The sequence below is a fragment of the Polypterus senegalus genome, chromosome 4 (assembly GCF_016835505.1).
Source record: "Polypterus senegalus isolate Bchr_013 chromosome 4, ASM1683550v1, whole genome shotgun sequence".
Classification (NCBI taxonomy): domain Eukaryota; kingdom Metazoa; phylum Chordata; class Cladistia; order Polypteriformes; family Polypteridae; genus Polypterus; species Polypterus senegalus.
In genome coordinates this window covers 41257994-41284786 of record NC_053157.1, presented here as the reverse complement: position 1 = coordinate 41284786, position 26793 = coordinate 41257994, and the positions used below count along the sequence as shown (strand labels likewise).

Below are 26793 nucleotides of genomic sequence, written 5' to 3'. Positions count from 1 at the left end.
TACATTTCAACAAAGCCAATCCACTGAGAGTTACGTTGTTTCACTTGGACAGATGGATGGACAGGCAGAAAGACAAACAAACCTGGCTATTTTAGTTGGTGCTTTTTACAATGTATGCAAACCCAACTAAAAACAGCTGTAAAAGTGTAACTGACCTGCACCAGTCAGCAAAGTAGGGAAAAACTGCAAATAAATTTGCATGAGACAAAAAGATATGCACATGTGTGTTCTGAATATATTCAGCACAAGGCTAAGATGGTTTGGACAAATACATATGGACACTGATTAGGATTAGGGAAAGAGGTGTACTGTACTAAGGATGGAGGAATTGAGACCAAGAGTGTTTCTATAAATGGACCTAGACATAGAATGGCCCAAAGAAGGGAATTCCAGGGGCAAACAGCTAATCTGGGTAAATTCAAGGTTATGGCCAATAAACCAATGATTTTTGCTGTCACTGCACGAGAATTCTAAAAACCGTAAATCTAAACTCTGTTGGCATAGTGGTACTTCACAAATTGTGCATCCAGGGTATGAGTTTGCACATTTTTCACGTTTGTGTGTGTTTTTCACTAGGTATTTTGGTTTTCCATGCACATTCCAGAAGACAGTCTGATTAGGTTTATCATTTGAGTACAACTATAGGTGAATGTATTTGAGATGGCCTTGTGATGGACTGATGCTCATTCAGGACTGTTTTCTGCTTGGTGTAAACTGCTCTTGGGATAGCTTTGGACCCCTGTGTCACTAATTAAGAAGCTCAGAGAATGTTACATTATGCACTACATTTGCCAAATTCATAAAAACTGATACAAGTCCTGAAAACCAAATGAGCTCTCTCTGGATTTTTCTAAATATTGATGGACCATTAAATGAGAGCTGCATAGCACAACAATAAAAAAATTGGTCATTTAATGGCATTATATAAATTATAAAAACACAGAATCTCATTTAGCTAAAGCTTATTTTTAAAATGTAATAATGTAAGTGAAAGTAATCTGTATAGCACACCTCTCCTACTGACTTCTGTAAAACCGTAATTCTTTGTACAAAAATATTCACCTTTTTGCTCTGCTTTGAGGCTGTAAAAATTAATCCATAGGTTAAATGTTTCTGGTCCAATTTAAAACCAGAATTTAATTTTCTACTCATTTACCATTTTTCTCACCTGGTTAGTCCACTACAGAATAGTAGAGATGTGGAACAAGCACTGGGCACAAGACAACAAGCATTCCCAGAAGGGACACCAATACTTTCAGCTTCCATACTTCCTAAATCAAAAAAGTATTTATTTTTATTTTCATACAAAATAATTATCATGTAAAGACTTATTTTACATTATTTATGAAAAATTATTTCCCATGAAAGATGAAAATAAAGGAATATTGTGTAGACATGGAGAAACTGTGAGTCAGCACAGTGGGGCAATTGTAGCACTGCTGCCTCATAACAAGGAGATTGAGGTTTGTACCCCGGTGCACCCTGCATGTTCTCCTCATGTCCACATGTGTTGCCTCCGATTTCTCCGGTTTCCTCCCACTGTTCAAAGACATGCAGGTTAGGAGAATTGGCGTTGCTAAACTGGCCCTAGTGTGAGCATACATGTTCTCCCTGTGATGGGCTGGTACTCTGTCCAGGTGTCGTTATTGCCTTGTGCCTGATGATTGCTGGGATAGGCTCCATCTGCCATGTGCCCCTTCCCCACATAACCAGGTTAAAAAAATTATGTATAGAATAGAATGCCTTTTATTGTAACAATACACATATACAATGAGATTAAAAGCAGCTCCTTCAGTGTAGACATATATGTAGAACACAACAAGTAAATAAACAAATAAACAAATGGTGAAAAAAGTTGTAAAGAAGTTGCAAATAAGTTCTGCGATGCTCTATACATATGGAAAGAATAATAACTATTGCACTATTGGGTTATGGATGGAGGAACTGTGAAATCTGTATTAAAAAAGTTCTGCTGTATATGCGGTGTTATTACACTTTTCTCATTAAACTTTGGAAGATATTTTCTTGTTTTCTACAAGAAAATAAAAAGTTCAAAGAAAGAGATATTTTCTTAATTAATCTCTATATATAATCTTCATTTGGATCTTGATCTTTGTTTTTTCCGCGAAATTATTAGAAGATATAGCTCTAGATGGCAGTAGAGAGACAGCTAAAACATTGGCATTGCATTAAGAATCTCCTCCAGGCTTATACTACTGAAGACTGTAGTACTCCAGTCACACCTCAAAACATAGACATTCAAACTAAACAAATTGTTGTGCTTTAAATTAACTAAAGAGATCTTCATTTAGACCTTGATCTTTGTTTGTCCGTGAATTCCACGCATGCATAGACCACCTTCCAGTTTAGTACATTGTTGTTACTCACGGATGTCAACAATGTGCCGGAATAACGAAATGGTTGGTGGACAGTGTTACGCTGGTTAGCTCCTGAGGCCTGGTTAGAAAATGAGATTGCCGAAGATAAAAGGTACGTGCCTACGTAACATATGAATGAAAGAAAGACAGTGCGTAAAATGAATGACAATATAACAGCACGTTCTGGAAATTATTATTGTTACGTTGTAGCCGGCGAGTGCTGCGCGTCTCACAGTTGTACCGTGGCTTGCTCACACGTCAGTGAAGTGATCCCTATTTATGCTTTAAAGAGCCTGGATACCATTGTGTCCCCCTTTTATAACCATTGCTCCGTGTATATTGCCTTACTCTTTGGATTGCCACAAAGCAACCTGCGAGATTGGAGAAAGGTTGAGAAGACATCGTGAGAGGAAACGACAGCGTTGTGAAAACGAGACGGACTGTGAACAGACAGAAGTAGAAATGCTCCTACACCACCACATAATTACTATTTGGACAGTGATTCCGAGTAGGCCGTTCCTATCAAATCAATGTCCAAGGGTTTTCTTTTGTAATTTTGTTTCCCTTATAAAAAATCATAATGCTGTGCGACGAAGGGCCCAGTTTACGACTGGCAGCCACGTTTAAACAGGGAGCCCTTCACAGACAACTTTAACACGCGCAATGTAGTTGGGCACTCATGGCTAGTTACTATATATATGAGGTCTGCTTATTAAATAATGAGACTGACACAATAACTCACTTTTATTTATATAACAATTTTAATGCTTGTCCCCTTCAATATACTCCCATTTGCAATTACACACCAATGCAGTCTTGGTTTCCACTGGTCAAAGGCGTGGGGCAGATCAGTTTTTATCAGCTGTTTCAAGACATCTGATGTTTTCTTCTTTACTTCTTTACTGCATCCATTGATTCAAAATGTGTTCCTTTAAGCACTGATTTCAATTTAGGAAAAACACACGCTCACAAGATATGCAGTCTTCCCCATAAGCCTCAGTAAGCATCTGAAAAGATTATGTTAGTGTTTAGTTCAGTTTTACTAAAATTTCAAATTGACACATTGCTCAACTTTTAAACTTTGCATAATTCTGAAACACAAGGGGGAACACGTTTCCATTAAACGGTGACAATCAACTAAACGGCAGAGAGTGTTGTCGTTTGTCGTGCGGGTTTGGACAGTTTTAAACCTGTATGGCAAGTACTTATAATCAGTTCTCACTTCTTTGTTTAAGAGACAGAAACAAAGTCTTGTTATTTAACAGACAGACCTTATAATATATTTATATCTCTTTGTGTGTGTTACACTTTACATCACATCTGTTACTTTTTCTTTAAAATGCTTATATTTTTAAATCCCCAACCACCATCACCACAACTATAGGAATGATAAATATGTTAATGATTTGAATGGTACAGTGATGATGACATGGACCTCCTGAGTTACAAACAGAAATTCTAGAGCCTTTTGTTTGAAACAACATGTTAATCAGACAAATTGACAAATTGCTCCAGCGTGGATAGGCTTGAGTGCCTTCTGTGAAGGATTATTTCCATGGAATTATATTGCTGCTGGGTTGAGTTCTGAGGTTTCTAGAGATGGAAGTTTTCAAAATGTATATAATGGAGGGGTCAGCATAATAAAATGTTGGTACTATGTTACATTAACAGAAAGAACAGCATTAAGAGTTAAACATTGACTGTTTAATGTTGAATGGTTAATTATCACAGGCATACAAACTCCCGTACCACATAAAATAATAAAGTCATATCTCATTTTCATTGGAACTATGTCTTTTTACCCTTGATTATATTTTGTTAATTTCCATCCTAAGAATACATACTTTAATCTTCAATTTTTCAAATTTATACTCTGGGATTATCCTGCCAGCATGGTGGTACAATTGCCTGATTCACTGCTCAAGAGACTCAGTTCCAACCCTGTCTGAATTTCGCACATTTACCTTATGTCTATGTGCATTTTTCTCCACAGACTATCCTTACACACTCTAAAGTCATGCTGGTCAGGCTGAATGACAGGCTGAATGACAACAGTATGGGCACATGTTCAGTTTAGTTAATGATCATATCTAAATGCATGCCAGTAGTTATGTTGCAACTCTGCCCTTGCTATAATTTTGCTTTGAGGATGTTTCACATCTTGTGAATTCAAGATAAATCCTTACACTTCACAATTTGCTGCCAAATTTTATAAATATCCTTCAAGATAAGTACTGCTAATGAATTAATATTAGAAGATATAAATATTATGTTGGATTCTGTTTCTAAAATTTGTTGAAAAATATAGTTAAGACTGAAAATACAGTACACAGTAAAGTTTTTCAAGAACAGAGAAAAAAACAGGTGAATGTCAACAAATTAAATAAACTGGTCAAATCAATAAATGATACAGGACTATTGAAAATAAACTTAATTGATAAAACTCCATATAATTTCTGGAAACTATAATTTTACATATCCGTTATAATAAATTTGTTTTGTTTGCAGAATGAAGAAATATCTATTACCACCAGTCCCAGTACCAAAAATTAAAGGATTTGATATTCAGCAACTGAAGGTAATTTTTTTCTCTGCAAGAATATACTACTTTACAAAATCATTATTGTCCAGGAAACACAGTGGTAATGGTTTGCACTGCCACCTCATAGATTCAGCATCCTGGGTTCTAATACCACTCATAGAAATCTTCTGTGCAAGCATGTTCTCTCAGTGTCTACATGAGTTTGCCCCTGGATACTCCAGTTTTCCTTCCACACCCTCAAAAACGTGCTGGTTAGGTTTACTTGCCATTTCCAAGTTGGTATTGGAGTGTGAATATTGGTGAGTGAGTGGGCCATGCGATACACTAGTATGCTATCCAAAGTTGTTACATGACTTGAATCCAGTGTCACCGCTCCCCCTTGTATTGGATTAAATGTGTCTGAGAATGACATAACTGCTTACTGAAATGATTTGCAGTGTTTCAAAAAGACCAGGATTTCCAAATGTAATGTCTTATGTATCAAACAAAATTCAGTTATCTATTTTCAGAAAAATGTCTAAGAAAATTGAACCAGCGAATGTTATAATCTAATATCTGCTATCTAATGTAATATATTAATAATATTTAATATCAGTAATATTTTAATATAAAAACAACTGTCTAACTTTTCAACAAATGCATACTTGAACACTTTATAAAGGGAATTTAATCCTAACATACATGAATGAGTTTATTTTTAAAGAAAGGGTTTTTTTTTTGTTTGTATTTCTAATCAATGACTAATTTTTCCAAACAATTTTTATCCAATTCATTCTTGCAGTATCAAGAGCTAAAGTCGAATCAAGCCTTGATATACACATTCACACCAGACATTTCAAGTATGAAAAGTTGATTTAAGTGAGGTTTCTCCAATAAAGAAAACTCAGAGCTATTGCATATACAGCAATTGTAAATCTTTTGGTGTACTTAATTCCTGGGAGTAGGCATGAGGTCATACCCCCAGTGAAAACTTGTAGATATGATACCAACTGAAAGAAATGCCACCTACATAATTAAATAATCTGCTGAAAATTTGTGGTGTCACCAACAGACAAATATGAGTGTGTCTACCAATATTCAGGAAATTATGGACACTTGCAGGAGTCGGGAGGTAGATATTGATTTCCAGTAGTTCAGGGATGTCTGTCATGCACACATTTACACTCAGATTGGCACTCAGTGTTTCTAACTAACCTAATGAGGATATGAGGAAGATACTGGAGTATCCAGAGAAAACCCATACTGACTTTGGGAGAAGCTTCAAATTCCACATAGCGTACAGACAGAAATGTGAATCTTGGTTTCTGGGGCTTTGAGATGGCAGGGCTAACCACCTTGTCACTCTTACTACAGTTAATTCCAAAACAATTTATTGTTTCTAGTGATAAGTGTGCCTCACGGAGTTCGCTATACCATGGAATAGGAACTTTGCTGAACTTTGTGAAATTCATCAAGGTCATTTGGGAAGGAAGAACTGAACTAGATTTGAGTGGATTATTATGGTGCAATGGTCTTTAAAGTGGCCCTGAGGGCTAGGGAATCATCTCTCAAATATGCAGGACCTATAACTGTGGCCAAAATTGTGAACTGTGCTACGAGGCAGCAAACCACTAAGCCACAGTGCCTCAAACAACAAAGATACAGATGGAAGGAATACCACAAACATTATATACAGTAAATGGCCACAAAATAGCAATAAGTAAAAAAAAAAAAAATTAGAGACTCAATCTTGGGGCACACATTGGCCATTCCACAAAGCGATGGCACAGCATTGACTCATTCCAATGTTTTGATTCCGGGCACAGCTGGAATGTCTTTTTTGTTTTTCCATGCATCTGTGCAGATGCTTCACTTTTTTCTTCCATTAAAAAGAAAGAAATATCTTGCAAATAGTAATAAACCTTTATTTTCTGACAAGAGATTAGGGGGTGTGCTCCTTTAAGGTTTTTTTTTTAATTATATTTGTTCCACATGGCTAATTATGCTTGCTTGCATAATTAGCAGCCATGTAGAATTATACTGCTAGAATACAGGGATCAAGATAGATAGATAGATAGATAGATAGATACTTTATTAATCCCAAGGGGAAATTCACATAATCCAGCAGCAGTATACTGATACAAAGAAACAATATTAAATTAAATAGTAATAAAAATGAAAAGAATTAAAATAAAATCAATATTTAATATCTAATTTTTATAACTCTCATAATATTATGTTCAACTAAAATGGAAATGCTAAAAGTTTTTTTTTTTGTTTGTAAATGCATGTGGGGTGGGTCCCATAACATCACGCATGCATGAAGCAGCCTAGCAAAGTCCTGTGCAGGACTTCCATGGCACTGTGATGTCACACTGGCATCTCAAAGTACGATGGGGCACTGGGAAAAAAATGCTCACTTAAGCTGGCTGTGGTGAATTTCCAGGAAAATATTTGGAGAACAAAGTCACCAGTTAACACAGCATTTTTGCTGCAATAAATGATTTGGTGTAATTTGCTGAACAACATTATTTCAAAGCAAACGAAACAAAAAATTACTTTGCAATAGAAACAAAAAAAGAAGATGTATATAGCATGTCATGTTTTCTTTATAGTTCTTTATAGATTTCTTCATCTGTATGTTAATTTTACAGGCTGGTTCATTTTCAAAATAACATTCACTCTGAAATTTCTGGTGGTTTTGCTTTTATTTTCAGAATAAAAATTCAGAAGACCTGATTCTTGCACTAGGTGGCCATGGATTCTTCCCCACAAACTCCACAGAGCTTTTGATTGAATTTCTTGAAGTAGACGACAGCAATGAGTGGAAAATTATGCCACGTATGGGAGACTACAATTGCCAGGAAGAACAGAGGAATGCCTTCAAAAGCTTGAATGATAAAGATTCAGGCAGAGGGAGCTGTGACAGTAACACTCTTCTGCCTGAGAAATGCAGTGAAAACAAATTCCATAACCATGCTTGTGACAATACTGTAGAGGATCATAGCAAGCAAGAAATTAATCCCAGAGCAGAAGGAACACAAACATTATCTTTGAATAATACAGAAGATGTAACATTACTTGACACTGGTACCATTAAAGGAAAAACAAACACATGGCCATCAGTTTATTTAGCAGGTAACAAGGCTCAGATGTCACAGTTTCCATCTTCAGATAATAAATTATTAGAAACACCAGTGAAAAACCTAAACAGTGAGTCTTATCACATCACTCACATGGTAGACCAGACTGAAAAACAGAAAGGGAGTGGAGAGCCAGCTTCTTCAGGAACAGCTGACCAATGCTATTGGGTCTCTACTAATGAGGCCACTCATTTGACTTCATCCAAACCAATGGAATATGTAGAAGTTGAAAAAGTTAACCAGCAGAACATATTGATTGTGAAGCCAAAATCTGAGCTTAGTTCATCCATTGACTCTTCCAGGCAGGAGTACACGAAAGTGAGTGCTGTGGTAAATGACAATGTATTAGTGTTGATGAAGGAAAAAGGAGCTCATTGCAACCATGATCATCAAGAATTAACAAATCTATCAGACAGTCACAGCTTGCATTGGCAGGATGGGAAATTAGTAAATGGCTCTTCTGTACTTGCTGTGCAGGTCAGCACCAATTTGGCACCTAGTGGATATGTGGATACATCTGCTTTCTTACAGCCTATGCATTAAGTCACTTCAAAAATGGAAGAACATTGCTCACATTGTTTAAAAATGAGTGTGATCAAGTTTTTAACTATACATTTTACAAACCTATGAATTTGATCCTATTGTTAAGAAATTAATATATTTTTTTTTAACCTCTATTCCATACCACAGTTTTCTCAATAGGCTTTAAAATATTTTGAGCTTTAAAATACTTGTGAAAAGGAGGTTTTCTGATATATTTCACCATCAGTGATATTTTCTCTGAAGATATTGAATTTGTATAATTTATCCAGTTCTCCCACTGCATATCTGATGTTAGATTGTCCTTTCCATTTATACTTTTGCCAAAACATTTTCATTTTCCCTCTTAGTCTTCTTCCAATTAGTCTACCATAAACCACTTTTATGGCTTTCTGCTTCTACAATGTGGCCTTTCCATTTCTCTTATTTCTTCCATAATTATGTTCAAATGATTTGCCAGAGATGTTCATTTTTCTTATGGTCTTGCAACTTATTTCCATCCATGGCCATTTTTCAATAACCTCCAATCTGCTTTTCTTTCTTTCCTCCTCAATGTCCATTTCTCTTAATTGCTTAAATCAAGTGTGGGCAGTCATAGGGCTGGAGGGCTTCATTGACTTCAAACATTTGCGTCCAGCCAATTGCAGTATTTAATGTCAATATTTTTGGTTTAACCAAATTCTTAATTTAAAGTTTATCTTGTTGTGAATTGATATTGACATTTAATCAGATGGTTTACTCTAAAGCCTCATCTGCTAATTCGAGCAGAATTAAAAACATTATGACTTAAACTTCTGCTTGAACTTCAAAAAGACACTTACTGCTTCCACAATTTTAAGTGCCAAGCAGTCTTAGCTCTTTTTTGCTTTTTATTTATCTTGCTTGTTAATAATTTTTATTTTTTTTATTGTGTCTTTTTATTAGACGGATGATAATTTAACAAGACAGTGATATGTAATTGGCTAACCTGGTGCCATGTTCGCCTAGATGTGCATCAATAAGTAGCTGTTTTTGAAAAACAATTTTGATAAAAAAAAAAGTTTCCATAATTGAGAGGTTCAAATTTTCCTTAGTCAATTTGGCAGTGGAGTAAAACATAAGCTTGAAAAAGTAGGCAAAATCTAACGATGCAGCATAATCCTTAAACCTAAAAGGCAGGGTTCTAATTTAAAAAGATGACTAAAACAAAACCCTTCATCCACTGAACCCCACTAAATTGTGCACCAATGGTTTAAGGTTATACTCCATAATTAATGAGATTCCTGTGTTCCTTGTTCTTACACTTAGTAGCTGTCTTTTCTTTATTAATACTGTACATATTTAACTGCTGTAACTCCAGCCTTAACATAGCCTTTGCACTTTTAATTGTCTAAAGTGAGCAAACAAAAGTAATAAAATTTCTTCACCTGCCTCTAGCTTCACTCGGACAGTTTAAAAGATACAATTTATGTAATTTAAAAAATTTGTAACAAATAGAGCCAGACAGATGGAACTAGTTGGTACATCTTAGAAGTTATATTTATGTTAACCATTCCCCTTTACTGACATGTTTAATGAAAGATGGAAGGAGGTGCCTTAGCTTAACTACCAATGTCCACATTGCATTTAGCTGCTAGACAGATAGTAGTTTTGGTTGTCTTCCACAAAATTTCAGGTATAGTGTCATTACAGAACTCCTTATTTAAATGGTTGGGATCTTGTATTCTGTGTTAGATATTAACAATTCAGGTACTCATTCTGATTTTGACTGCAGCACATTTTCTGAAGACTCAGCATTGTAAGTGGATGCAAACTGATCTGAACTGGTCTTGTGCAATGAAACAGTTCAGGCCTACCATGAATTGGTGTCCCTTCCAGGGCTGTTTCTTGCTGGGATTTATCAGATCCCCTTGACAGCCTGTGTTGAAAAATGAAGGTCTAGAAAATGAATGATTTAGGTAACTGTCTGTTCTACACAAAATAGTTCAATGCCCAGTATTCAATACTGAGCATGTTTATAATGCTTTCTTGAAATAGTTCAGCAATTAATTAATGGACAGATATTGTTAGGTTTCATTTGTGTTAATCTGCTGTGTTTTCTGACTGTTTAAACAAATCTGTATCTTTATGTGTTCACATTAATTAATTAGTAATTTCAGAAAACAAATTGAATTTACCTATTAACTTGTTACAATGCTCCAAACCTACATGCTGTGGAGAGTGTTTTAAAAAAAAACACTGAACCGAAACGAACTGAAAACAACATAACATACAGTGACATCCTTAAACTGACTTAATCTGGTTCAGGGTTAGTCACTTGGCAGGTACCAAGCCAGGGAGAAGCAGTACTCTACCACAAAGTCCATTCATGTACACAACCACATTGGGCTAATTTAGAATCACCAGTTAACCTAACCATAAAAATTCACTCAAACATGGAGAGAAAGTGCCAAGTCCACATGGCCAGCACCCAGGTGCAGGATTCAGACAGAGGATGCTGGTGGACCTTGGAAGCAAAAGTACTTGTCACTATGTCACTTTTTACTTGAAACTGAATCATACTGTAAACCCTTCATAATGTTTTCAACAAGATCAAACATTCAAAGTTGTAGTGAGTTATCTCTCCTAAGACTATTGTGCAGTATATCGTCAGGGAGACACTACGCAGAGAGGACACAAGGTTACATGTGCTATACTTATTGTAAACTCAACTGCATTTACAAATCAAATATGTTCTGACTTAACAAAATAGCAATAACACCCTTCATGTGTATTCTATCATTCTTCACCCAACAGTAGCTTCAAATGTAATAATAATGAAGCAAGTAAATTAAGGAAATAAAAGTGGAACACAAAAAAGTATAAACAAAATTTATTATGAGACAACATAACATAAACAAAGAATGACTCAGTTACTGTATAGGATTAAAATTCATCCATCCATTTTTGTAAAATGAATAATCTCATTTATGTTTGCATAACCTAACACACACTAAAAATTACATTTATGTTTATAGTGAGAAGTCAAGTAAAATTACACCTTTTATTTGCTAACTAAAAAAGATTACAATGTGCGAGCTTTCGAGGCAACTCGGGCCTCTTCTTCAGGCAAGATGTAATCAAGGCCTGGTTTCTCACTACATTCATAATGGCCAACACAGTACAACACCCTAGTATTACAGTTTATGTTTAAAAACAATAAAGGGCTCACCTTAGAGAAACAAAGGTGGAGGGGTAAAAGCAAAAAGTAGTTGGAAATACTGCTAAATTTCACAATCACCTACTACAGACTTTATAAGCTTATAAACATTATGTCCCAAGGGATGTGTAATAAATGACTCAGGAGAGCAATGTAGCTATGATTCAAAAGATTACAGGTAAAGGTTTCTAAAAGTGGGGTTGATTTGAAGAGATGATTTTATGTGTGCAGTGATCCTGGCTTTAGAATTCTGAATATAATGAATTGTATAATTTGAGGAGGCCCACAACAGATCAGAGTCATTTGTCAAAGTCAAACCAGAGTCAAACCAAATTATCTGATAAAAAAAAAAATCAGGGATTTATGGGATAAATTGGATGCAGAAAAAAAACCCTAAAATTAAAAACCAAATTATGAGTAAATTTCGGCGGCATGGTGGCGCGTTGGGTAGCGCTGCTGCTTCACAGTAAGAACACCAGGGTTCGCTTCCCTGGTCCTCCCTGCGTGGAGTCTGCTTGTTCTCCCCGTGTCTGCGTGGGTTTGCTCCGGTTTCCTCTCACAGTCCAAAGACATGCAGGTTAGGTGAATTGGCGGTCCTAAATTGTCCCGAGTGTGTGTGCTTGGTGTGTGGGTGTGTGTGTGCCCTGCGGTGGGCTGCCACCCTACCCAAGGTTTGTTTACTGCCTTGCATCCCGTGTTGGCTGGGATTTGCTTCAGCAGACCCCCGTGATCCTGTAGTTAGGATATAGCGGGATGGATAATGGATGGATGAGTAAATTTCATTAGATTTCCGAAGAATAAAATGAAGATAAAATGGAAGTTTATCTTAGTAGCAGCTGCCTAACATTCTGTTTGGATTGTGATTATTGCCTCAAGCTCAGCATGTGCCAGATTAGGCTCCAGGTCACTTTGAGCTCATGGATAGAAATGGGAATAAAGATGTTTCTGATAACAAACCTATGCTGCAGATTAACAAAGACCCCAAGAACATTTGATTTGTTCAGTTAAGTTGATGAGCGATTGAACTGAAATGACTAACACATACAGTAGCCCCACAGCCCAGACCTCCAGGAGCATCAAAGAACATTACCCTTTTATAAATAATGTTGAAGTAGTGTGGTTGCTCTTGCTTTGTGCCCAGTGCTGTCTTGGTAGGCTCTGTTTCCTCACGACTTTGAACTGGATTTACTAAGTGTTAGGCATAGTTTTGATAGCGTGAAACCATTGTTTTTCAGTTAATATTAATGCTTAAAAACACAATTATTGCACTACATTTTTGAAGGTTTAGAATATACAGACATCCACATCTGTTATTACTGTACAGAACAACAGTACATCTATACTTCTTGGTTGCAGAATCTGCAATTGTCTTACTACTTTCCTTACTTTTTGTTGACTGGTTGGCAGAAGCAGTTTCGTCAGCTTCTTCTTATATTTGGATTATGTTTCTGTTGTTTCTGTTGAAAATATAAATGAATACAGTGTGTTTCATACATAACCCTAAACTACAAGACCTTGAACAAGCTGGTCATAATGATGATGCAAGGAGAGCTCAAACAAAAATTGCAAAAGGAAGTAAAAAAGTTATACCAACATTCTCAGTATATGCAGGACCTTTAAATACAAATTCTACCTTTATCTAATGTCTAGGTACTGTATATCACACATACACTATCCTTTACAAAGAACAGAGAGATTAGCACCAAGATGACAGACATTTCAAAGAGAGCAGCACAGACACCTCAGCTTCGCAATCATTTACTTGATATTTTGTCTAAAATATACCAGCCTTAACTATACACTCTCTGTAATATGGACAAAAGAGGAGATTATTAACCCTCTTGATTTTTTTGCTGTTTAATTTTTTTCAGAAAAAAATATAATTGTGTTTATATTAAATATTTTGATAGTACACAAAACTCTTGCACCTTGCGTATGTTGCCTTAATACAAATATCAATTCCCAGAGGTGTTTAATGAACCCCTAGAGTTTTCCTCACCACAGAGCCTGTGAAAGTCTATTTTATGATTCTGGTTTTGTATGAAAATGGCATGCTTTATACCTTTACTGTTCTAGAGGGAATCTTTCTTTCACAATGTTTTGATCCAAACAGTTTTTCATTTATATTTTATGTAACTAGATTTGTATTATTGTACAAAAACATTTTTATTTAAGAAAAAGAAAAGGACAATCAATGTTACACAGTTTCCTTGTAACACATTCTTTTAAATAAGTATGATGTTGTATTTCAGGTATTTAATTCAGGTTGTGTAATACAAAGTGCACAGACAAGGGGATTACTGCACCCCACTATTTTGTATAAAAATGTATTTTTGTGAATCATATCTCTTAAAAGAAGAGGGATGCACTTTCTTTCCACATAGTTTTCTATCTACGCAGAATTTACATATAAGGTTTTAGCTACCAAACATTTTTAAATCAATTGTCACAGAGTAGTGTAATTATTTATGGTAATATAAAATCTATATAGTAAAACTTCTGGGTAATCAACAAATTATCGTCTTGTTTTAATAGACAGCTATGCAAGCTAATTTTGTAATGTCATTGTGTCAAACTTTCTTTAGTTGAAAGCTTGCCATTGAAAAGGCTTAAAATTGCACAGATCACAGACATTAATTCAGTTGTTGAAAGTTTTGAATAAATATGCTCCATACAAATCTACCTCCTCCATTATTTCTGGACAGTCTTAATAGGAATTAGCAGTTGATGTTCACACATAGATATATTGTATGAAAGCACATCATATATATATATATATATATATATATATATATATATATACACACACACACATACTGTATATATGTATGGTATATAAATAGTATATATGTGTGTTTCTGTATGTGTGCATAGGATGGATAGGCTTGTTAGACTAACAGGCCTGTTACGGTGTCCAACTTCGATCCTGTGGGTCCCACAATGGCTGCAGATTTTCCTTCTTGTCACTTTCTTAATCAGTGACCGATTTCTGCTGTTAATTGTGCTCTTTTCTGTTCATCTTAATTGCCTGTTTTCTCAGTCGTCTGCGTTGCTTACTTTCTCCTTAAATGGCAGCCAAACAAAAATGAGACGTAAAGTGACCCAACAGATGATAAGCAAAGTCAGACCCTCAAACTTTAACCAATTTCAGTTCAACCAGTTTCTTAATTAGTAGCAAATTCCTGTTATTAATTAAACCTCTTATTTTATTCCATGGCTTGTTTATGATCTCCTTCTGCCACAACAGACATTTCAAAAACTGTTGAGTTTTCTTTTTTTTAATAGCACCTTCAAAATAATTTGTAAATCTGGACAGACAGATGTTACTGAGACCTTCACCTTTCTTTATTTGCAAATGTTGCATGATGAACACAGGCTAGCTGGCAATATGTTGTCTTGTTTTGTATCTCATTATTGTTTGGCTGTTAATTACAAAAAAAAAAATAATGGTCTGAGTGTTAAATACCAGGTCAATAAAAATTAAGGCAAAAGAAGCTATTTAGCAGCAAAAACATATTCCTAAATTCCTAATTAAGAAAATGGTTACAGTAAAAAGGCTGCAGCCACTGCAGTCCTCCAGGATCGGAGTTAGACACAACTGTATATTCACACACAAACAAACATAGAGTATACAAATATAGATTCTCTTAGATTTTCTAAAAGAAGCCCAGATTATCGACATGTAACTCAGTGGCTAGTGAATTTCAGATACTGCTATGCTGGATCTTCTTGAAATCCAATCTCATAGTAAATTTTTGTGGACTATAAATTACTCTGAAAAGGAACAAATTTGTTCTGTGTTACTGATGCATTAAATGTGCTAAAAACATAACATATAAACAGAATGTGCACAAAAGAAAACTCCCAGTTACAAAATCACATCATGCTTTTGAAGTTTTCATAGTAAATTGAATTCATCTTGCATATTCACTTATCTCAAATAGTTAAAATCTTATTTATGTACAGTATTTTTGGTGAAGGGGGTAGTTTTCCTTTATTTGTTTTTGTCTGGTTCTAAATCAAGGCACAAAGGGAAATGGTATGTGTAGAAAGTGAATGTATATAAAGCACATGTCACTTGGAGTGATTTGTTGTAAATTATTTTTTAGTGTAAAGATTACACAATAAAATATTAATGTTAATTATTGTGTCATTTTACCCAGTAGCATATCATTTGCGATGTTATTTAACGTGAAAGTCCAATTGGACAACATGGGGCAGTGGTTAGTGCTGCAGTCTTACAGCTAGTGAGTTCAGATTCTGACCAGAACACACTCTGTTGAGTCTGCAAGTTCTTCTTTTATCTGCATAGGTTTTATTCCAGATACTTAGATGAATGAGTACATAAGAAGAAGATCATGTCAACCAATCTTCTGAAATTTTCTGAATAGACAACTGAAGTAGTAGACAAAGGCATAGCATACTGTATGATATACTGTATTTAAACTTTCAAAAAGCTGTTGATAGTGTTTGCATACACTATTTTCTAAAGTAGCTTTTCCAATGTAATTGGATTTAATAGGTTCAATACAACAGCACAGGTAAGAGAAGAATGCCTCACATGGAATGAGGTCATCATTTGAGTTGCATAGGAATCTGTGCTTGGACTGTTACTCTTTCTGCTTTACATTAATAACATGGATTATAATATAGTTTGTAAACCTTCTCAGATGACAACAAAACTGGAAGGATAGCAAATACTGAGAAGGCAGCTGACAATTCAATAAGACCTGGAAAATCATCAATAGTGGGTGAACACTTGCAGAATGCAGTTTAGTTTAAAGAGTTACAACATGCAGGCAAAAGGAACTATTATTATAAATCCAACATGGCCAGTACTGATCAGCAGGAAGCAATCACTGAAAAGAATGTGGAGGCTTGAATTGACATGTTGTTATTAATCTGTAAATGTAACGATCCTAAAGATGAAAATAAATAAATAAATAAATCACTCCACATTTGTTCATCCCCACCATTGTCTTTATCATGAATCGATGTACTGTAAAATATATAAAACGTTTAGCATAAATACAGTAATTAAGCAATATCTAGTTATGGAAACCACAACACATTTTTCTTTCCGTTACCATATTCGATTCACTGCATTTTACAAAATTATGCAAAATCGTCACATAGTAAACAATAACGTTCTCTATTAAACGTCAGTGCTGGGGCATTACAAAACGCCGCAAGAGGCAATGTGCATTTCTGCCACCTATTTCCCCGTAAGCGAGAACTATAATCTTTATATTTCGATTTAATTTAGTTTTGTAATTATATTAGGATAGTCAGATTAGTCCGTGGACCTAAATATAATTTATATGGTTACAGTTTATTGGGCTGCAAAAGAAAATTTGTAATATTACCATCACTGTAAACTACCTGGCTGAACGGTGGTTTAAATTGAGACCTACCACTCATCAAACTTATTCATAGTGTACATTTTTCCAAGTATGTTAAATAAAAATGTTGTTTTTACGGAAATTTGAAATGCAACAGGAATAAAAAAAAGAAAGCACCTCCAATGCCACTTTTTTCCCGAAATGTCACGCTGCAGACGCATATTTTTTGAGTGTCGTCAGCAGAGATGATTCCATTCAAAACCTTCAATGCAACATTCTCACTTGCCATTGTGCGCTGACCAATTCGAAGACGTCCCGCACAGTAAACAATTTAAAACACATCAAGTAGCCGATATTCATGTTTGTTTATTAGATTATATGTCTCTGATTTTATAATAATAATAATGTTTTATTTATGTAGCGCCTTTCATACACTCAAGGACACTACAATTCAACAAAACACGTTAACAACACAATAGAAGTTCCATACAAGAAAACAAATAATACTCACTTATTCATTTTTATTAATATTATTGTTATTATTCATTGTAATTTTTATTAATTTTGTTGATTCAGATATCAGTACCCATTCATTTCGGATTTGAATCACTTTTAAAGCGGAATCATGACACTTCAGTGCAGTGTGAATGGAGCTGTACCTGCTGTAGTGTGAAAAGCTGCTGGTGTGGATTTTTCAAGTCCAATTTTTTTTTTTCTAGTTTGCAATAACATGCGTAATTCATAATAGTCACACTTATTTTTTTTTTGTACGGTTACTTAGTAATGTCCACAAAAATTACAAAAAAAAGTTACATGGCAATGCCGCCCGAGGCGTTTGCCATGCAGGGTCGTCTTTGAGTATGGGCATAGGGGGCCACGATGTTTCCGATGGCTATGTATGTTTCTGTTTTGCTATCAAAGCAGGGGTCCCAGTGCACTAATTTGGCCCGGGCCCTATTATCCATATATACGTTCCTGTGTCACCCCAAGTGCCAGCCCTACTAAACGTATAACACAAACCCACTATTTTAGAATACAAATACCGTAAATGAATAACATGAAAATTGCATCTAAAGAGCACTTCTGCCTTCTTTTAAACATGCTACACACTCGACTTCGAACAAACCTCCACATCTTTAAACCTCTACTCTCGCCGCTCGCCTTCTTGCATCTTTCGCGCTTCACATATAAACATTTTTGTAAATAACACTAACAAATAAGAAACGTTAGCCTTGTCTATGTACACTTTCACGAAGTGACAAACTAATATCCTTAAACATATTGTAATATTGTTTTCATCCACTTACCTAAAGGATTAAAATAAATTAATAAATAAATAGGTCACTCCATGTCGTCCCCATCACCGTCTTTACCTCAAATTAGGTAAAGTAGCGGGAGATGTTTCTAATTGCGTCCTCGCAGGCATAAGTAATCAACCTCTCATCAAATTTCAAAGGCAAGACCTTAGTCGTCAAATATGGAAAATTGAAGCATTTCTTTACTATCCAGTACATATGTGCATATGTGATTAAAAATGCAAATAAAGTGCTTGGGTATATTGTAAAAATCTTGAATATAAACTGATTACCATTATTGGCCCCCCAAGAGAGTTCAGCTGCAGGCGAGACAGTCTGAAGCCTCAGACCGATTCAGCGACCTGAGACTAACTGAAGCCCGTAAGATGACGCCCCTGTCAGCTGCATCTGTTGAACTCCGCCCACTTTCCAGTTAGTGAATTATTTAATTGTACAGTTATACAGGGAGGAAAATAAACATCGTCGTGTTTTTCACATGAACACAAGGTGGTTCCGGGCCTCATAGTGTCTGAAGTGCTCAGATCTGTCAGAGGCTTAAAACTGTCCTGACTACAGCTGGATACTTCTCTACAGTTCTGGGGCCACATGTACATGTTTGGACAAAAAGAGAAATATGCATACGCACAAAAAAATTCAGATGCATAAAAATGCTGTAAAAAATGTCACTATATTTAACGGTAAAAATACTGAGAATGGTGAAAGTAAAATAACTTTTTTGAAAAAAAGGAAAGGTACCTTATATTCTACAATACATTTCATTATTTTACAGCCATGTTCTGTAAAATCGATATTTTTGTACCTTCAAAATACACTACATACCGTTTATCGATACATTATGGTTATGCCTAAGACAAATTCACACAGTTCTTTATAAATCGAATTGAAGTGAAGCGAGCAGGGGACGGAATAATAAAAAGAAAAAGGAGATAAAAAAACTATGAAAAGTATACAATATGAAAACATAACTACACAAAGCATGTTCATATAGTGCAGATATTGCAAATGGTTCATAGAGTGGCACAGTCTGTGCAATATTACAGTTGTAGTGCAAGTTTGCAGTGAGGAAACTGTAATTATAAGTACAAACAGTTCTACCGGGAGCACTGAAACTGTTTCTGAGCCACGAGGTCCGTGCAGGAAAGGCTCTGAACTGTTTGCAGGATGGAAGAAGTTCAAATGGACTGTGCGGTGGGTGACTTGAATCCAAGCAGATGCTGGTGGTTTTCCTGATGCAGTCTGTGCTATAAATGTCCTCCAGGGCTGCATGGAAGCTGTCTCCTCTGCTGTAAGCTGTAATCCTCTGTGCTCTCGAAACAACCTGTGCAGGTGTGATACCACACACAAATACAATAAACAGGTTAAAATACACTCCTTGGTGCACTAAGAGTAACAACGTGGTATTTGGAATAGTTTGGCCATTACATGAACCATTATATTGTTACAGAATGATTACAATCAAGTGTATTAAATTTGTAAACGATATTCAATTAATTTTGGTGTATTTGATAAAGCCTGATTAATCGAATCTAAAAAAGAAAGGGACATGGCACAGCAACTTTAGCACTAGTTAGGCACATAGTGTGGTAAACCGAGCAGAAAAGTGGATACGCATGGAGTGAGGCTGCTGTGAAAATGTGCTTGACTTTATGCTAAGTTTAGTTTTTATACTTCTTGAAGTGAGTGTGAAACCGGGCATACAAAACATTTTTGTGCATTTTTGTGCACTGTTTATACACAAGACCTTTGGTCACCATTTTACCAAAATGATAATATAGCATCTCTACAGGCTGTGCAGAAAAGAGTAACCAGGTGGTTCCCTAGACTAAACGTCATGTCAGATCAGTCAAGCTAAGGGAATTGAACCGTTAGCCCTCTGATGATAAACTTTATCACAAATTCTTTCACTTAAGTACTGAATGGTACTCAAGGACATCAGAGGGTTAAGGAAAAGTGCATCAACTGTGGTGTTCTACGCTGTTGTCTGCCAGGCGAACAACCTGAGAACAGAAGAAGCACGATTCCTGAATAAACTTATCAGGAAAGTCTGCTCCATCACAAGACGAACCCTGGACTCACTGATTGCCGTTGTGGAAAAGAGGATGTTGGTAAAACAAGATGCCATCATGAAAAATCCCCTTAATCCCCTCTAAGAGATGCTCCCTTGGAGAACATTTATACACAGGCTCATTCCACCACTGTGTGCTAGACCGCCTCTGTGGGTCTTTTCTGCCCACAGCTATCGGGCAATATAGTGCTTCCATGTACTTGTTAAGTATATTTATTTGTTTATCAATTGATTGATTGGCTGTATTATCTGTACTGTGAGTATGCATCTTTGTTTTTTTTTGTTTCTGCTGCTATGTGCATTTGAATTTCCCCAAGGGATTAATAAAGTTTATCAAATCTAATCTAATATGTAATGAAAGCCAAACTGAGTCATGTAGTAGAAGTGGAAACTTTGAGCACTTTTAAATACTGATTTCACATATTTTTCTACTTTATTTCTCACTATAATATATTTTATTATAACAGACTGAGCCAAGATTTACTGGATTAATGTAACAAGAATCCTTTCATCTCACTTCTTCTGGACAAGATTGACAATTACTAACTCCCATTTATCGGGTACATTTGCCATGGTAAGTAGTCACATAAATGAAGAAATAATGGCATAGAATGAACACCTTCTATCTCTTTTAACACAACTGGCAAAATATTAGTAAGGAGTTTTGTATGCAGTTAATTTAATTATTGCAACAAATATTCCTAATTCTTATAATTTTAAATCTTTTAATAAAAAGTTTCAGTGGCATGGTAGCATAGGAGGTACTAGTATTACATTGAAGTTCTTGGGCTCGATTTTGGTTCCTGGATGGTGAGTCTTTTTTCTAGGCATTTCATGTTCTTCATTTTCTTCCTACATTTAGAGTATAAGAGTATGTATGCGTGTGTATACCTGTGCACAAAATGATGTGATGACATCAAGGTCTGGCTCCTGTATTATGTCTTTTTTTTTAAGATTTTGTTGTGGTATCCTGCAGTCCACACAGTGAGTATAAAATGGGTTGATAGTATAGCTACTTTAAATTTAATACTTACAGAAGCATCATGCTGGTTCTTCTTTTAGTCATTTCTAAATTATTAATTGTATTTATTTACAACAGGGAAGTTGGGCACTGGCAATATCTGAGGCATTCCGGTAGTGTTTTTGAGCATACCATCACAAACACCAGTCTTCAATGCCATGTTGCCTTATTGTGTCACTCAAAACTTCAGGGGACCCTCTCCAGGATGTACAATCATGGTGCTTAATTCTTTATTTTCAAGGTGGAGACCTTCTCACCAGCCCACTGATGTTTGATCAAATTAAATCGGCACTTACGTATATCCACTTCAGACACTGATTAACAGTAATTGAACCACTTGTTTTTACAAAAAAGTATAACACGAATTTACTACTAAAAAGTATTAAAGAAAAGTAACAATTATTAATATATCAAAATAAAATATGAAATGTAAGTAAATATGAAATGTATGTAAACACATACAAGCACACTGGTCAGACCTCTTTCACCCTTTGCAGAGCTCTATATGGATGTTCCCTTGAGCACTTCTACATGGTTATCTCCTTTTGAAAGCCTTTATGGCTATAAACCAAAGGTATAATAAATGAACTCAGAGGGTTTTTTTTTCAGTTCCTATTTTCTCAGAGTATTTAAGGAGTTTCAAGCAGAAATAGTCTCAAATATGGGAGACACCTTTGATGGTGGGAGCGTATGCCAAAAGATTTTAAATAAGGGAAAAGCGCAACTGTTTTTACACATAAATTTAATCACCAAGGTTGCCTTTACAAAATTAATTGTATGTTTTCCTAGATTGTGCTCAGTCACTATCAAAGAGTTTGGTTGGGAGGAGTAAACATTAGAGCTACAGTTTTCAGAGAAGTCATTAAGAAAGTTAATAGGATGTCAAGCTATAAGTCACCATATGTTGAGTACAACTCAAGGGATTGTGCGATTATGCTACATGATGTAGTAGTTAGGCCTCACCAGGAGTACTGTACACAGACTTTGTCTTTATATTTTAAAAAACAGCAGGGATAAAAGAAATTCCAGAGAAGAGTGACTAGTCTGATTGTAGACTGAGAGCTACACACAATGACGAGAGATAGAAGAAATCATAGTTTCCAGGTCCAAGAGCTATAAGAAGAAGAAAGGTTCCAAGTCCAAGGACTTTTAGGACCCAGCAAATGTAAACTTTCTGGCCACAAAGATAATAATGAAATACATACATATAGTTTTCTGGGAAGGTGTAGCTTCTGCTGAGTGGATAATGTGAGCGCTGAAGTTGAGAACAACGAGATAAACACCAATTTAAGCTTTAAAGCAATTTCTTTAATATTTATTCAATTCAATTCAATTTTATTTGTCATTCAGCAGAATATCCAAGATGTGCTGCAGAATGAAAAGATGATGCACAAGACATTAATAAAAACACATAGTATTTAAAAGACGAACGGTGGTAGGAAAAAAACTGCTTTTAAACCTGGTGGTTCTGCATTTCAGGCTACGGTATCTTCTGCCTGAGGGCATGAGGGAAAAGAGTTGAGAGGCAGGATGAGTGGGGTCTCTGGAGATCCGCACAGCTCTGGCCAGACAGCGTTGTTTTGCCAAGTCTTGTACATTAGGCAGCGGGGCTCTAATGATCCTATCTGCTGCTGGTTAGCATGCTCTCTATGGTCCCTCTGTAGAAAGTGGTGAGGACTGACTCGCTGAGATGGGCCCTCTTTAGCCTCCGCAAGAAGATCAGGCGCTGGTGAGCCTTCTTGGTGATGGAGGAGGTGTGCAGGGACCAGGTGAGGTTGTCTGTCACATTTACTCCTAGGAACTTGGTAAACTGCACAAATTCCACAGCAGTGTTGTTTATGTAGACCGGGGTGTGTGTCAGCTGTTTCTTCCTGAAGTCGATCACCAGTTCTTTCGTTTTTTCGACATTCAGTATCAGATTGTTTTTATCACACCATTCCACAAATGACTTCACCTCCTCTCTATAATCCCCCTCCCCATTACCTTGAATGAGACCCACCACTAAAACTGCGAGATAGCCCCCCCAAGCTCAGCCAACTGAGTTTTGGGCAGACTGACCAAAAAGAAAACAATGTTCTCTCTCTTTTATCACCTAGCTTGTTCATTAGCCAATGGAGAACAGAAAAAAAACACAACAGTTCATTCGTAGGTCATACATAGATTTTGGGTTACATCTTAATTTATGACATAGGGGAGGACAGAAAAACAAAGCAGTACTAGGCGCTGATATTATCTAAAGATATCTTCACTAGATTATATTTGTTTGATTAGATTAATAATCCTTATTTATTAATTCATAAATGACTATTTTGTCTTATATTTTTAAGGAAGAGTGAAGAAAATGATCATATTGATTCATAATATCACAGGGTGTTAGCATTTTCACATAGAAGAATTAAATCAGTCTCATATTCTGTGCATAAACATAATTCCTTTCCTACCTTAATGCAGATCAAATCATATAGAATTATAAAATCATATAGTTCTCTGCAGCATGATTAATACAAAATACATTCATTGATATTTTGTGAGTTAAATACTTATAAACATCTGAGGTGAGCTAGCCCTGCCTGGGGTCTGCTTCCTTCCTTGCGCCCTGTGTTGGCTAGGATTGGCTCCAGCAGACCCCCGCAACCCTGCAGTTAGGATATAGCAGGTTGGATAATGGATGGATAGATGGATACTTATAATCACTACAGTTAATAATGTTTTTTCTGCTTTCTCAATAAGAATCAATTTCAAGTTACAGCATGAGCACCTCTAATAGAGTGGGCCAGAGTTTGTGGTTACAATCTTAAAATTTACATTCATCTTTAGGCATTTCTTGATTTAGCAAAAGTCTGTCCAGACATCAGTACATCTTTGGTTAAAACCTAAGATTTTTCCACAAAGTAACCTCATAAAAAGTTGCCTTACAAGAGCTACAAAACAGTTCAGCCTCATAAATAAGTGTCCTCCTGTAATGCAGGTGGAGAAGGAATATCTGGCTTTCTGCATCTGTCAAATCTGTTCTCTTATCTTAGATGACCTTGCATGTCAATGAAACCCTAGCAAAATAGGCAATATTCACTTTCTCCCAAACAAGATTGGGGTGATTATGAATCTGGTTTGCTTTACCAGTATCATTCCGTTGTTTTCTGATCTTCTTTTGTTCTTCAGTTTCCATATTTGTCTATGCCCTAGTCTGGGTTGTGTAACAACGCCGCCTGTCTACTATACTTCTCAAAATTGCTCTTTAAAAAGTTAATGACACTCAAATATAATAGTCCCACTCTACACAGTCATTCAACAGATGATCATATATACATTACAACTAGACTGCAATGTAGAAATATCTAAAATAGAAGATTAAGTAGCATGTGAGATTCTTTTTTTTTTGGTACTTATGCATTTTATATTCGTATAATGAAGCTTTTCAATGATTATAACTATATTATAATCTTTAGGATGTATTCCTTAGTATACTTCTGAACTAGTTTATGCAGAGTAACAGCCAAGAAATCAAGTCTATCCTGACAACAGCAGATGAAGGGCAGGAATTCAGCCTGGAGTGGGTATTAGTCCATTATAAGGGATTTGAGACACACAGATACACCTGTACTGCCAGAAAGGTAATCATTGTCAGAAAGGGATGAGGAAAAGAGTAAAGAAACCATGTGGTCAGCAATACAGGCACAAATCAGTAACCAGAAAGAAAGATCAGAAAGAGGTGCCAAAACAAGAACTGAGGGTCATAAGTCAAAGGAGCGTTAGGTCATAAACAGAAATTCAATTACAAAGCAAAATATAAAAAGATCTTTGCTTTCAGAACTCTGGACTATCTTCTCGACAGAATGCTTTTAGAGGTATTTTTACAGGACAGCCATTCCAAGAAGTCTGACAAATGTAGCAGCATTCTCAAATACAGCTCACTGTGATTTGGAGGAGACCCAGATCTTTAGAAATGGCTTTGTAAAAGCAGTATGACTATGGTATGATATTCCTAAGCTTCACTTTGAATATAACGGACAGGTATAGTTAATTGATAAATGAATCAGGGATGGTGTAAGATTGATCTGAATTCTAATCAAAGTTTTAAGACTAGTGACTCTAGTCATGTCTGGGTTTTTGGGAGGTTATTACTTTTTCAAACCTAGTCCACTTTACATACCAATCTTATTAAAGAGGCATCAAGCATTGGTGTTATTTTCAATCTGATTTATTTCCATACACTGCTATGCAAAACTAAAATTCACAGAACATCACAACCAAAGTTACTGTTCTTTTCTATGCACTGGCACTATGTAACTGAACAGCAGTCACAGCTAAAGATGCATTTCCAACTAGTAAATGAGCAAAGAGAAGAGGGAAGTGAATATGCCACATTTGTATATATACTTAAACAGAATGTTAATTTTATACATTATATTGTATCTTTTACTAAACTAGTACATTTTCTCTCTTCTGTTTTTAAATTGAGCTTCAAAGAAAGTAAGCCAATGCTGACCTGACACAGTATTTAAATGTTTTTTTTTCATTTGCCTTAAAAACAACATGCTGTATGGATATATGTCAAAATATGACTTCCAGGAAAAATGTATTTTTATGATACATTTAAAGAAATGCAGCATGGTGGCACAGTGGTAGCACTGCTGCCTCACAGTAAGGAGATCTGGGTTCGCTTCCTGGGTCCTCCCTGTGTGGAGTTTGCATGTTCTCCCCGTGTCTGCGTGGGTTTCCTCCCAAAGACATGCAGGTTAGGTGCATTGGCAATCCTAAATTGTCCCTAGTGTGTGTGTGTGTGCCCTGTGGTGGGCTGGCACCCTGCCCGGGATTTGTTCCTGCCTTGCGCCATGTGTTGGCTGGGATTGGCTCCAGCAGACCCCCGTAACCCTGTGTTAGGATATTGCGGGTTGGAAAGAACATTCTTTGAATCAGTTGAGCATTTGACTGAATACCTCAATGTTGGAATAAAGTTATACTGACATCTTATGGAGAACATTTATATAACATCTATAACTCTATTTTAAGTCGCTTTGTAATAATGTAAATATAAAAATATAGTATGTTGAAGCTAGTTAAAACCATTTTTGAACATAAGCACTTGTTTAAGTCTGAGCTTGATTTAAATTCACATAATTTTATGAGTGTACTCAAATCAAGTTTGAAACTTTTCTGCATGGTGTCTTCTTTATCTCTCAACTCCAAGTCTGCTTCTTCCCAGGTTGTTAGACTTCTGACTGATGCTGCAGAATGTGTTTTAATTATGGGTAAAGTGGAAATGAGAGTTACAGATGTGTACATGGTGGT

At 35.9% G+C, this 26793-nt stretch overlaps 1 protein-coding gene across 2 annotated transcripts in view; it reads left to right on the top strand.

Annotated features, from left to right (window-relative positions):
- Nucleotides 1–9992, top strand: part of prlra (prolactin receptor a) — an 89597-nt gene extending 79605 nt beyond the window's left edge. For both annotated transcript variants that reach the window (XM_039750517.1, XM_039750518.1), the window contains 2 exons: nucleotides 4887–4956; nucleotides 7617–9992. In XM_039750517.1, the coding sequence (XP_039606451.1) occupies nucleotides 4887–4956; nucleotides 7617–8585 (1039 nt within the window). In that variant the 3' untranslated portion in view covers nucleotides 8586–9992. The remainder of the gene's footprint in view (nucleotides 1–4886; nucleotides 4957–7616) is intronic.
- The last annotated feature ends 16801 nt before the right edge of the window (nucleotides 9993–26793 follow it).